The sequence below is a fragment of the Arachis hypogaea genome, chromosome 14 (genome assembly GCF_003086295.3).
Source record: "Arachis hypogaea cultivar Tifrunner chromosome 14, arahy.Tifrunner.gnm2.J5K5, whole genome shotgun sequence".
NCBI lineage: Eukaryota > Viridiplantae > Streptophyta > Magnoliopsida > Fabales > Fabaceae > Arachis > Arachis hypogaea.
Window position 1 is genome coordinate 16,711,556 of NC_092049.1, and position 13,973 is coordinate 16,725,528.

A 13,973-nucleotide genomic window follows, 5' to 3' on the forward strand; every position below is an offset into this window, starting at 1 on the left:
GTAATTTCTTTTTCTTAAACACCAGTAAAATAGGATATTTAGTCAAATTTTCTTTTGTAGAATAGGATAGATTGCATAAAAATAGGTTATTCACATACATGTTCTACTTGATTGAAAATAATAAGTTTCTTCTAAGACCCTACTTTTTGAAAAATTTCACTAATTTAAATCAAAACCTTTGTGTAAACTTGTTTGAAGTTGTATTTGGAACATAGTTTAAAAAGCTGAGAACACACAACCTGTGAGATTTGAGCTTAATTATATGGTTACATTATTTAACCATAAATATTTTATTCTTGTGTGTTTGCTTCTCTATGATTGTAATCTTATTTTGTTTCATCCTATATGTCCAATGTTTAATATGTTATATGCATGCGTATGATTGAGGTCATTATTTGTTTAGCTCACTTATCCCAAATAATCCTACCCTTTAAATAACCTTTGTCAGCCACTTTGAGCATTTTTATCCCATTTGTTCTATATTTTACCATATTACTAGCCTTAAGCGAAAAAACAATTAAATATCCCAATTGAATATTTGATTAGCTTAAGATAGGAATGGTGTGTTAATTGAGTATGGGAAATTTGTGGGAACAAGGGTTAATAAGGGGATGCTTCATGATAAAATAATGGGAATTTGGGTACCTACTCATGTGAGACCAGAAAAAATTAAAAGTTCATGTGCATTAATAAGTTATGTTTATTTTTCCAATTGAAAAAAAAATATTTTTCAATAAATATCTAAATGAATAAGGGGACAAAATTACCCTAATGTTAAGTTAATGAAAAATCAATGCATATGTGATAAAATTAAAGAAAAATAGATACATGAGTATGTAATGCAAAAGTGAAGACTATGGGTAACTAGGCATGATTCTAAAGTTATATAGAGTGTATGTATGTTAGGTGAAAGCTTAGGTTAATTAAAGATTCAATTTATAAAGCTCACTTAGCCATATACACATACCCTCACCTTTACCTTGACCCTATTACAACATTGAAAAAGACCTCATGATGTTTGCATTGGTATGTTAAATATTGTTGATTGGTTAGGTGAAGAACAAATTTTAGAAAGCATGACTGGAGAAGAGTAGAGTGATTACATATACACCCGAGTGATTAGAGTGCACATACACTACTAGTAAGGGTTCAGTGCTTAATTCTATGTTCTCTGTTTTCATGAGCTGTCTTCTTACAATTTTATCTGTATTTACTATATGAATTGAGTTAGTGAAATCTAATTTATATTTGTCTTATATATATATATATATAGGCTACATTGCATTGCATGAGTTTTACATTCCCCTACTCATTTACTTTATCTCCTTCAACTAAGCATGAGGACATACTAATGTTTAAGTGTGAGGAGGTTGATAAACCATTATTTTATGATTCATATTGTGTTTAATTGTGTGGTTTTATCAAATCTTTACCCACTTATTCATATGATAAGTATGTATTTACAATTCCTTCCCAAAATCACTCCATGGTTGAAAACTTGCTTCCCAGAGACTTTTAATTATGTATTTTAATTCTCCTTTATCCCATTCGATGCTGTGATTTGTGTGTTAAGTGTTTCAGGCTTCATAGGGCATGAATGACTTGGAAATTGGAGAGGAGGCTTGCAAAAATGGAAGGATCACGAGAAACTAAGGAGATGACTAGCGAGCAATGACGCGAGCGCATGGCCCACGCGAACGCGTGGATTGGAGTTTGCACGCAGGACGCGAACGCGTGAACGACGCGAACGCGTGACAAGAAAAATTGCTGCCTGACGCGAATGCGTAGACGACGCGTACGCGTGACCTGCGCGATCTGCAAAAATAACAGAATACGCTGGGGGCGATTTCGGGCTGCTTTTTGACCCAGTTTTTGGCTCAAAAACACAGATTAAACCTAGGGAACATGCAGAGACTCAAGAGGATCCACACACATTTAGATTCATCACATTAGGATTGCTTTTAGTTTTAGATCTGAGTTTTGAGAGTTGCATTACATTGATAGTTTATGTTTTTGCTTGGAATTTTTGGATGCTGAAAGTCATTACCTCCGTTGAAGACATTACTTTAGTTTGTTTCCTTATTCCTTTATTTTTAATTAGTTACTCATTGACTCTATTCAATTAAGTATGTTACATTTTGAATTTATTAATATATGAAGTTATTTTTATTTTAATTAATTTAAATTCTCTATTTTATTCTAATCAATTATGTCTTCTCATATTTTTATGATTATTAATTTCATGTCAATGGAGTAGAATCTCTACTTGACATGAGGGTTGATTAAGAGGTGATACTTGAGTTGGGATGCTCAAGTGCTTGGTTAAACTGGACGTTGTTGGCTAATTCTATACCTACTAACACTAGACCTCCCTAAGGGAGAGGGCTAGGATCTGAGGGTAAGAGTTAGTTCAATCACCATATCTTTCCTCATTTAGTAAGGAAAAATCGAGTGAGAACAACAACTTTTTTACACCATACTTGAGAAGATCCCAACAAGGATAGAAGTTCCACTTAATTATTCCCCAGTCATGGCCTTTTATTCAGAGTATCAATAATTATTCTTAGTTTATTTTATTGCCTCAATTCACAATTATTTTTAATTGCTCATTATCAAACTCAACTTTCTGGAAAATTTCTGATTAATAAATTAGCACTCTTTCCTGCAACTCGTTGTGAGACGACCTGGGACTCATACTCCTAGTATTTTATTTCTAAAATTTGTGACAACCCTTTTTAAATTGGTGAGGCAGATCTTAGCTGGTTAAGGGCTATACGTGCAACACTCTCTTAATTGAAATCTCCCCAATAATAAGTTTAGTGAAGAAATCAATGCACATAAGGTGAAATTCAAAGTAAAGTTAGTACATGAGTATGTAATAAAAAAAATGGAAAAATTTGGGTAGCTAGGTAAAGCATTTCAAATTATATAAAGTATATGTTAGGTGAGACCTTAGACTAATCAAGGATTCAACTTATAGCTCATTTAGCCTTATATATATACCCCTACCTTTACCTTGGCCCCATTACAACCTTTAAAAGACCTCATGATCTTTGTATGTCTGTATTCAATATTTGTTGATTGGTTAGATGAAGAACAAAGTTTTAGAAAACAAGAATAGAAAAGAATATAGTGATTAACCCCAAACACTGAGTGAATAGAGAGTAAACACAAATACAGTGAGGGTTCAATAGCTCATCACCGTATATCTCTGTTTAATTGTTAAATGTCTTGCAAGCTTATGAAATATTTTAACCCAACTCAATTGTGAATGTGCTTTAACATGATCTAGGTTTGGCTATGCATATATAATTCCTTGAAAATATGAAACAAATTAACCACATGTAAGCTCTATATATATAGGTGGGTGATAATTAAAATTGCATGATTCATGTAGGTAGTTTGCATTTAGAATAGATTGCATTTCATGAGATTCCACCATTCTAACTTTACTCTTTCTCTTGAGCTTAACATGAGGACATGCTAATGTTTAAGTGTGGGGAGATTGATAAACCACTATTTTATGGTTTATCTTATGCTCAATTGAGTGGTTTTTATCAACTCTTTACTCACTTATTCATATAAATTGCATGGTTTTATATTTTCCTTCCTAATTTTGTTCTATAATTGGAAACTTGCTTCCCAAGCCTTTCAATTACCAAAAATTAATTCCCTCCTATCACCATTCGATGCCTTGCTATGTGTGTTAAGTGTTTTCAGAGATTACATGGTAGGAATGGCTTAGAGGATGGAAAGGAAGCATGTAAAAGTGGAAGGAATACAAGAAGTTGAAGAAATTGCTAAGCTGTCTAGCCTGACCTCTTCGCACTCAAACGATCATAACTTGAGCTACAGAGGTCCAAATGATGCGGTTATAGTTGCGTTGGAAAGCTAACGTTTGGGGCTTCGAAATGATATATAATTTTCTATAGTGGCCATACAGCTAGGTGACGCGAACGCGTACTCCACACGGACGCGTCCCATCTGCGAAAATCAGCGTGTTTGAATTCGCAACCAACGATTTTTGGACTGTTTCTGGCCCAATTTTCGGCTCAGAAAACACAGATTAGAGGCTATAAAGTGGGGAATGTATCCGAACAATATAGATGGCTCATAATACATAATTTTTAAGTTTTAGATGTAGTTTTATAGAGAGAGAGGCTCTCTCTCCTCTCTCTTAGGATTTAGTTTTAGAATTAGGATTCCTTTTATTTCATGGTTATTTCTTCATATCAGGTTCAAGGTTCCTTTAATTTACTTTCTACTTTTATTTATTCTATTACTTTAATTGTTATTTATCTTTTCAATTTGGCTTATGAACTCCATGTTAGATTTGAATTTATGTTTAAATGCAATTTGAGATATTTCAGATTTAAGATTTCTTTCTTTTATTTAATTTATGTTACTGCTGCTTCCCATCTAAAGGCACTTTTATTCGAGTAGATTTATTTTCTCATTTTGGCTTTGGTTAAGTAATTGGCAACACTTGAGTTATCAAACTCAGCTGTTGTTTGAACATTGAAATTTGCTGATTGACTTGGATCCTTCTAAAAGCTAGTCTTTCCATAGGAGTTGACTAGGACTTGAGGAACCAAGTTAATTAGTCCACTTGACTTTCCTTTATTCAGTAAGGGTTAACTAAATGGGAGCAAAATCCAATTCTCATCACACCTGATAAGGATAACTAGGATAGGAATTCCAGTTCTTATACCTTGCCAAAAATGTTTATAATTAATAATTTATTTTTCTTGCCATTCAAATTACTCGTTCTCTATTTCAAAAATCCAAAATTCTACCTTTTCCATAACCAATAATAAACACACCTCCCTGCAATTCCTTGAGAAGACAACCCGAGGTTTAAATACTTCGGTTATAAATTTTATTGGGTTTTGTTACTTGTGACAACCAAAACTTTTGTAAGAAAGGAATTCTTGTCAGTCTAGAAGCTATACTTACAACGTGATTTTAATTGTGAAAATTCTAGATCGCACGAGAATTCCATTCGTCATTGATCAACATTATAAAACCTTATAATATTCTTTTTGAATATATTTTTTATCATTTTTAAATTTTGATAAATATAATAACTAAAAATATTTGTATACAAATTATATTCTGATACATATAAGTTTTAAATATGATAAAAATATATTTTAAACATTTTCAATAATAATTTTTTCTTGATATTGTTTTAATTTGGTAAAATTATATAGAATTATTTAATAAAAAAAAACTAGCAACTATTTTATGGTTTTTTTTCCTATTCACGATAATATCACTAATTTCTAATAAAGACAAAGCGATTGTTATAGTGTCAAAAAAGGTGTTTAATTTATTAAAAAATTAAAAATTAATATTTAATTTAAAAATATAAAAATAAATTAAATAAAAATTAGACGCAAAATTATCTGTGCCCTTCTACCATAAGATTCACCTAAAGATAAAAACAACCACCTGCTTCCACTTGACTTATGAGATATGACAAATACATCTATGTTTGCGACAAAAACAATAATACACTTTTTAAATTTTGATATTGGGATCGTTGTGGTGTATGGCGCGTTTATTAGAGTGCAAGGTGTATCACCAGGGTGTGATGGTGCTGAGTAACAAATTGGACGGTCTGATTTAGGGAGAGAGAAATCGAACGTTCCAATTTGAGGCATCGCAGGTATACAAATCGGACCGTCCAATTTGTGCACTACATGCCACGCGTCACACATGCAAAGCTCCCCAGCCCCAGCTTATATCTATGCCAAACACAAATCGTACCATTCCCTTTTACTCTCTCTTTCACCCGTGTTTCCCTCATCCCCAACCCTACCTTCTTTCTTCTTCTCCCATTGTTGAAGCAGCATCGGTCTAGAGAGCAAAAATTTGGACCACCACCATCATCAACCTTCCTTCAACAATGCCAAGGAGACGAAGAGTAAAAGACGTCAATCGTTCGGAGTTTCACATTACTAATTATCTTGATCATCCTAATTATGTAAGTTTTTATTATCAAATATTTTGATTTAATAAAAATAATATTGATAATGTTAGAATTTAGTAAAAAAACATTGTAATAATAATTATTAAGATTATGATATGATAAAATGATTATGTTATTAATTGTTAGAAATAATCAATAAAATAAAAAATAGAAAATTTTTAAAAATTAGTGAATTAATTATTATTATGAGTATATTATTTAAATATTTAATTAAGGATTAATGATTTGATTTGTTGTATGTTGTTAGATTAGAATAGAATGGTCTAGTTACTTGAAATGTTTGTTCCATACAAATGAGTTCCGTCTTCCTGCACTACTAGCTTGCAATGTTTGAATACTCTAATACAAGGGTAATAACTCCAGAAGACTCGGTATAGTACACAGATATTAGGAACCAAGTCATCCCCCTGGTACGCAGGTATTGTTTCAAAATGAATGGCTGCTGATGGCTCCTTGTGACACATGGCATCAAACCATATAGGCAAAACTTCATATGAAGCTTCCCAACCTCCAAAAATTGACTCTACTGCCTTCTGCTTTGCTAACCATACTTTACAATAACTTATGGTGTAGTTAAACTTCGACTTACTTCCACAATCACTGCTTTCACCTTAATAGATGGGTCAACTTCTACCAATGGCTTTATTGCTTCTGCAATTGTGTTGGAATCCAGCTTGGAATGATCTTGTGAAATGGTAGCCCTAGTATAGGTGTGACTACACCATTGTACCTCCTTATCTCCCAACAGTACTTCTTGGACATTTTGCTAACCCTGATCAGCTAATCATAACCTACGCTGTACTGGGTACATTTAGCATAGAATGTCATTAGTTCCGACTCATGCACCCGATAATCTACACCTCTACGAATGATATAATCTTTCATCGCCTTAATTACTGCCTCCCTAGAACTGAATTCCATTCTCACGGTGAATTCACCATCCGTCATAATAGGAAGCTCTGCTGCAATCACGCCACAAAATTTATATTTCGATAAATAATTCTTAAATACGTATCTTAATAATAAAATCTATCTATGATTCGTAAATCAAGAATAAATCATTCAAAAATTAATAAATTAATCAATTAGGTCATCAAATACTATTTAATAAATTAATAATCACACAAGAATGCGAAATACTAAATTTCTCAACATACATACATGTTTACTTGATAAATAAAATTTAAATATGTAGTAATTATATGCTATATTTTACCTATTTACCGTTACCTTAAATATTTGTCTCAAACTCAAAATCTATGTATAGATCATAATTTAAACTTATCAAATACCTGCATTTATATATTGAGGAAACTCTGGTGCATGCATGACCTCCAAATCCAACGAACACATGAAACTCGGCTCCTCAAACAGATGGTGGTTTGCTACTGCATTTGCCACATCCGCCACATCTGCCACCATAATGTCGTCAGCTTGATCTCCGTCTAGACCCAGATCAACAAACTCATAGTTACTTTCAAACTCTTCCTCGCTATCACTATTGTAATTTTCCAATTCAATATCTCGGTCCGCTGCAGATTTCTCGAACTCAATATACAGTTCGATGAACGATATTCGGGAGCAACTTTTAAGATACACTGAAAACATTTCTTGCACGCTCGCTTCATCGGTCACGTATTTCGTTTGAAATTGAACGAACCCACCAAATACAGATATATGATATCTGTACAGAATACATGACACTCTCCTAGATATTTGAGAATCCATCTTCTCACAAATCACACTTTTTAATTCTTCAAATGATAGTGTGAATGGAATAATAATATCTAATGAATTTTCACACCCAAATTTCAATCCTTCAGATGTTTGTAATAAAATTTGACCATGATAATATACTTTTTACATAACTCTATCATCCATGATAATATACTCACATTGCACACTCTCAACTTTGGTATTATTTTTTTTCAAACACTGAAGAAGAAAAGAAGGAGCAGAGACGAGCTTCAGACGATTTGAAGCTTGCGAGAAGAAGAAGATGAAGTAGAGAGCTCGGCGAGGAATTTCGTATATATAAACATTGAAATCGGATCGTCCGACCGTCTTTGTGACCATTTCAAATTTTTGGAGAACCTAAATCGGACAGTCCGATTAGAGGCACGGCCTGCCAAAAAATTTGTTTGCATGAAATCGGTGGGTCCGATTTCTTTGTCCAAAAAAAATTTTGTCCCACAAGCTAGAAATCGGTGAGTCCGATTTCTTTGCACAAAAAAAATTTCGTTATGCATGCATGAAATCGGTGGATACGATTTCTTTGCAAAAAAATGTTAGCCCAGCACAAATCGGATGGCCCGATTTGTATTCCAATCTCACCTCAAAGAAATCGGACCGTCCAATTTCTTCCCGTCAGTTAACCGCTGTCATAACAGTATAAAATACTCCTAACCTCCATAATGTTGCGTTACACACACTTAGGTGTTATATCCAAAAAAATTAGCCACAATAATATTTCGGTAAAAAAAAAATTCTGTTTGTACCATCAAAATGTAGACTTCAACCTTGCGCTCGTTTATGTTTTTTTATTTTTTATTTATTAATTTTTCCTTTTTACAATATTTAAATTTTTACATAACAATATTTTTAAATTACTGCTACTTTTTAAAGGATTTTTTTATATAAATCATTTCAATATTTTATTTACTATTATATTAAAATACTCACCCACTTAAATAAGCTTATATATTTTGGATACTGCACTTCTGTTTTTAACAAATCCAAATTCTAGATATTCAGTGTCCAAAATATGTAATAATATCTAAAAAAGAAATTTTCAAATACACTTGAGATGGTTAAAAACTCGTTTTCAAATTTTGTACATTCGAAATATGCATGTAGAAATCTTGTGTCCACTGCATCCTATGTATAGTTGGATAGCACTTATGATGGAGGGATATTTGTACAGACATAGAACATGATACGATACACAAATTTAAAATTTTTGTAAGATATGGAAATACAGTATATATATATATAAAATATAAAATATTTGTTAGATAAATTATAATGATATTTTGATATTTTATTAATATAAAAATATAAATTAATTTTTTAATTATTTTTAATATTTTTAACTATATAAAATATTTAAAATATTTATTATTTTAATAATTAATAATATATACTATTTCAAAACTTATTTTCAAAATACATGTTAAAAATAAGACTGAACATACTGACACGTGATAATATTTAGATGTATTTAAGTACATCTAAAAAAAAATTTTTATTTTTTATTAAGAAAAAAAAGTGTCCGTACTTTTATAGGATAACATTTATACAAAACTATACATGAGATCAAATCAGTTTTTTTCCAGAGTTTTTTAAATTTTTACACACTTTAGTAGATTTCTTTCAAAATTTTATAATATTAATTTAATATGATGTCAATTATATTTTTTGATAATTTAAATTAAAAAATTACATAAATAATTATATATTTACTAATTATTATTATTATGGAGTAAATGAAATCATGAGAAGAACTAGTATTTAATAAATAAAAATATTATTTATATATTAAAATTAATTATTAATATATTTATATATAAATATATATAATTTAATTTATTTTAAATATATATTTATATTTTAATAAATATTTTATATTAATAACTAATTTTAATAATTAATTTTAGTATATACATAACAGAATAACATAATATAGTGTATTTCTAGACATGGTCAAATGAGAATATAACATTACTACTTTACTATTATAATTCGTCTATTACTGTATATCACTTCTATCAAGAATATTCTAGCATCATTTTAGAGTATTCTTCCATTTATCTATTTTAGTAACGAAGTCGGCAAAGGATTAGATGGTCCTAAAACGTTTGGACCATTAAATGGTCCCATAACAAAATATATTTTTTAAGTTTTTTAATGATTGTTAAATAGTTCTTATTTAATTTTAATTACAAATTAACTCCATATATTTTATTTAATTATAAAAATTATTTGTTATTTTATAAATTATTATTTTATCAGTCATCTATTATGTTTATTAACAATAAAAAATAAAAATAATATCGAATTAGATCTTCAATTGATCGTAATAACTTTTGGCAATCCCAATCGATGAAAAATTTTATTTTTGATCCGTTACATCCGTCGAGGGTTGTAAAATCATGTTTCTTAGAAAATCAATCGATTGGATTAACAAAACAATCGATTGAATTTCAGGTTCCCATAACTCAATCGATTGGACTTCAGGTTATCACAAAATAATTGATTGAAAATTACAAGGCAATATGGTTTTCGCAAAAATCAATCGATTGGTCATATTACCCAATCGATTGAACGATGACTAGAATGTGGATTTTTTATAATTCAAGTGATTGTTTATATTACCCAATCGATTGAAGGCTTCAAAGCAACTTGAGGTCTCACAATTCAATCGATTGGTTGTGTTGCCCAATCGATTGAAGTCTTCAAAGCAATATGGATTTACCCAATTCAATCGATTGGTTGTGTTACCCAATCAATTGAATTATATATGCACTACGCTGTTCTCATTTTTCTTATCGTTTTTATAAATTATTATCTTATTATTAATTTATTTTATCTTTAAAATTCTATCTTCAATTTTTAAGTTTTTATTTTGATTTAGATATTCTAATCTTATCTTTTTTTTAATATTAAGATTATAAATTAGTGAATAATCTATCACCAATTATTCAATCCCACAATTGGAATCATGTATCAATCTCTTTGATTATAAAAAATTTCATTGTTTTTCTTTCAAATATCCATCTACTTAATATCCAACTTTTCTTCATTCTTTATCCGTCTATTTAATATCCAGTATTTATTCATTATTAATTGATAATCACAGTTGCAACAATCAGCAAAGGTCCAATCAATTTTTTCATTGTAGTGTTTAGAAAACAATCCACCATTTTGATTACAAAATCGAGGTCAGTGAATAGAATCTCTAATTTTGCAATTCTTCATTCCGATACTTTATTCATGAAATTGATTGTGTAATAAAAAAATATTTTTTTATCTTTTAATAATTCACAGACATTGAAAAATACTTAAAAGTAAATAAATTTTATTATTTTTTATTATTAATGAGCTAGCAATTAGGGACGGACCTAGAGGGGGCAAGTAGTGGCCTTCCCTCCCCCCCCCAAAATTTAAAAAAACTATACTTATATATAAGATATGTGTTTAAAAAATAAAAAATATTATGTAATTTAATAGTTTTATATGTTTTATTTTTCACTATGTAATGGATTTATGTCTTAATTGTTTAATTCACTAATATTTTTTACTTAACTAATTTAATATCATACCCTCAAGTCTTTGTACCTTTCAAATTAGTTTTTATATAATAATCTCTATATTTATTTAAAAAAATCTTTTATTTTTTATATTAATATATTTAACATTCATATTATAATAATAATAATAACTTGCGTAGTTATATTTTGGTAATCACATTATGTACTTTAGATATTATTTTCTTGTAAAAAATACTCATTTTTCTTCTAAATTTATATTGTTAAAAGAAAAATTTTATAAAGATATCTTATATCTTGTATCTATAAGGGTATTGTGTCTTTCAAATATTTAATAATTTATAATTTATTTTCAAATTTTTAAAATTTTTGAAAGAATTAATTTTAATTAATAAGATATGTGATAATTTTTACTTAAACATGCTATAAATTATTGGTATTTTATAATTTTATAATGTACTATTGATATTGTTATATTTTATAATTATCATATTAAAAATAAATTTGTGAAAAAAAATTATAATTATATATATATATATTGATAAATCTTTTAAAAAACTAACTCTAATAACTATATGTTAATTATTTTTATAGAATAAAAAAATTATTTAAAATTCGGCCCCTCCATATTAAAATTTCTGGATCCGTCACTGCTAGCAATATTAGAAGCTATTTATTTTTTGTAATGTTATCAGACGGAGTGTACTAATTTTTTTTTCATTGGACATTTTTAAGATGTCAGATATATTTACGGACACTGAGATGGATGAGCAATACTAGGAGGACGATGACATTAACCAACAAGAAGAGCTAGTTTGTGACCAATATATGATGAATGAACAGAATGAATTCGAAAAAGATTTCGGAGATGAATTTACTGAGGGAGCGTATTTTTCTGAATCTGATCCGTCAGAAGATACCCTTGAAGCTGCTTATGGGTTGACTCCGTGCAAGACATTACAACTTTGATTTCAGTGAAAATTGTGCGGAGGAAATTGGTAAATATCACTTTTCTACTTTGCAGCTTGCATTTGATTTTTATCTGAAGTACTCAAAGTCGAAGGGCTTTAGTGCAAGGATGATTAAGACTTTCAAGAATAGTATTGGCGAGATTTACAAACAAAATTTTGTATGTCATAGGCAAGGATTCAGGGAGAAAAAATATTACACGATGGAAAAAAGGAAGAAGGAGCCTAGATTGGAAACAAGAACTAAGTGTGAAGCCCGAAAGGATGTTAAAATTTGTACCTAAAACTGGAAGGTGGCATATCTTTTATTTCTCTAATGAACACAAGCATGATCTATTGGATACACAATTTAGTGCTATGTTGCCTGCCCACAGAAAAATGACAGAGGCAGATATTATGCAAATGATGAACATGCTAAAGTCTAGGATTAGCACTTTACAGATATTTGGTCTTCTAGCTAGTCAAGCAGGCGGGTATGAATTTGTCGGCTATGATCCCAGAGATATGTACAATGAGATTTCTCGGCAAAGCGTCAAGTTCCTAGTGATACAGCACGAGTGTTGAAGAAGTTGGAGGATATACGGTTGAAGGATCCACAATTATATTTCAAGGCATGTCATGATTCAAGAGGTTTGTTACGTAACTTGTTCTGGTCTGATGGGATTAGCCAACTAGACTACCAACTCTTTGGAGATGTCATTGCTTTTGATGCTACGTACAAGAAGAACAAGTATAGTTGTCCATTAGTCATATTCAGTGGGGTTAACCACCACAACCAAACAATTGTTTTTGATGCTGGTTAATTGTGGATGAAACTATTGATACATATATTTGGCTCCTGCGTCAGCTCATGTTTGCCATGAAGGGTAAGACCCTGACCTTAATAATAACTGATGGGGCCATGGCGATTAGGAATGCAGTAAGAGATGTATTTCCCGAAGTCAGACATAGATTATACGCTTGGCACCTTATTCGAAATGCGACTAGCAATGTTGGAAATCCAGCGTTTACATATAAATTCAGGAAAATTATGTTGGGAGACTACGAGATTCCCGTGTTTAAGCGTAAGTGGGTTCAACTTATTGAAGAATTTGGCCTTGAGGATAAGCCATGGGTGAACAACATGTATGAAGAGAAGCATATGTGGGCTACTGCATATATAAGAGGTAAGTTTTTTGCTGGCTTTAGAACTACCTCAAGATGTCAAGTTTTACACTCAGTTGTGGCAAGGTATGTGGGGTCGCAGTATGATTTGATAAGTTTTGTAGAGCATTTTCAAAGGTGTGTTTCACACTTGCGCTTTAAAGAATTTAATGCTGATTATGAATCTACACATGCGGTGCCCGTCATGCAGACTTGTATAGAGCTGCTAGAGCGATTTGCTGCTGAGGTTTACACTCATGAGATATTTCTATTGATTTGGTCATTTCTTTCTAGAGCTGGATCAATGCGGGTGCTAAACATAGAGAATAACAACGATTGCTCAAAGTACATTGTGTGTAAGCATGGGAGGCCCGATTTTCTGTGGACCATTGAATTTCATCAAGAAGAAATGATCTTCATGTGTTCTTGTTTAAGAATGGAGTTATTTGGAATTCCTTGTGAACATATTGTGAAAGTTCTGGTTGACAGACACATTTGTGAGATTCCCCCATCATTAGTGTTGGATAGATGGACAAAGAAGGTGAAATCAGCACTCAATGATGCAAGTGGGTTCACCAGGGTGCTTTGAAGAGACACGTG

The 13,973-nt window shown here is 30.8% G+C and overlaps 1 protein-coding gene across 1 annotated transcript; it reads left to right on the plus strand.

Moving 5' to 3' along the window:
• Positions 1-12,608: 12,608 nt before the first annotated feature.
• LOC112742319 (protein FAR1-RELATED SEQUENCE 5-like) lies at positions 12,609-13,962 on the plus strand. Its single transcript, XM_025791556.1, has 3 exons — positions 12,609-12,766; positions 12,898-12,991; positions 13,078-13,962. Exons 1-3 carry the CDS (start codon positions 12,609-12,611, stop codon positions 13,960-13,962), a joined length of 1,137 nt encoding a protein of 378 aa, XP_025647341.1.
• Positions 13,963-13,973: the final 11 nt, after the last annotated feature.

Coding starts and splice junctions, on each gene's coding strand:
- LOC112742319 (XM_025791556.1), top strand. CDS start 12,609: ATGACAGAGGCAGATATTATGCAAATGATGAACATGCTAAAGTCTAGG. Junction 12,767..12,897: donor ATTTCTCGGCAAAGCGTCAA/GTTCCTAGTGAT, acceptor TGATGGGATTAG/CCAACTAGACTACCAACTCT. Junction 12,992..13,077: donor CATTAGTCATATTCAGTGGG/GTTAACCACCAC, acceptor CTCCTGCGTCAG/CTCATGTTTGCCATGAAGGG.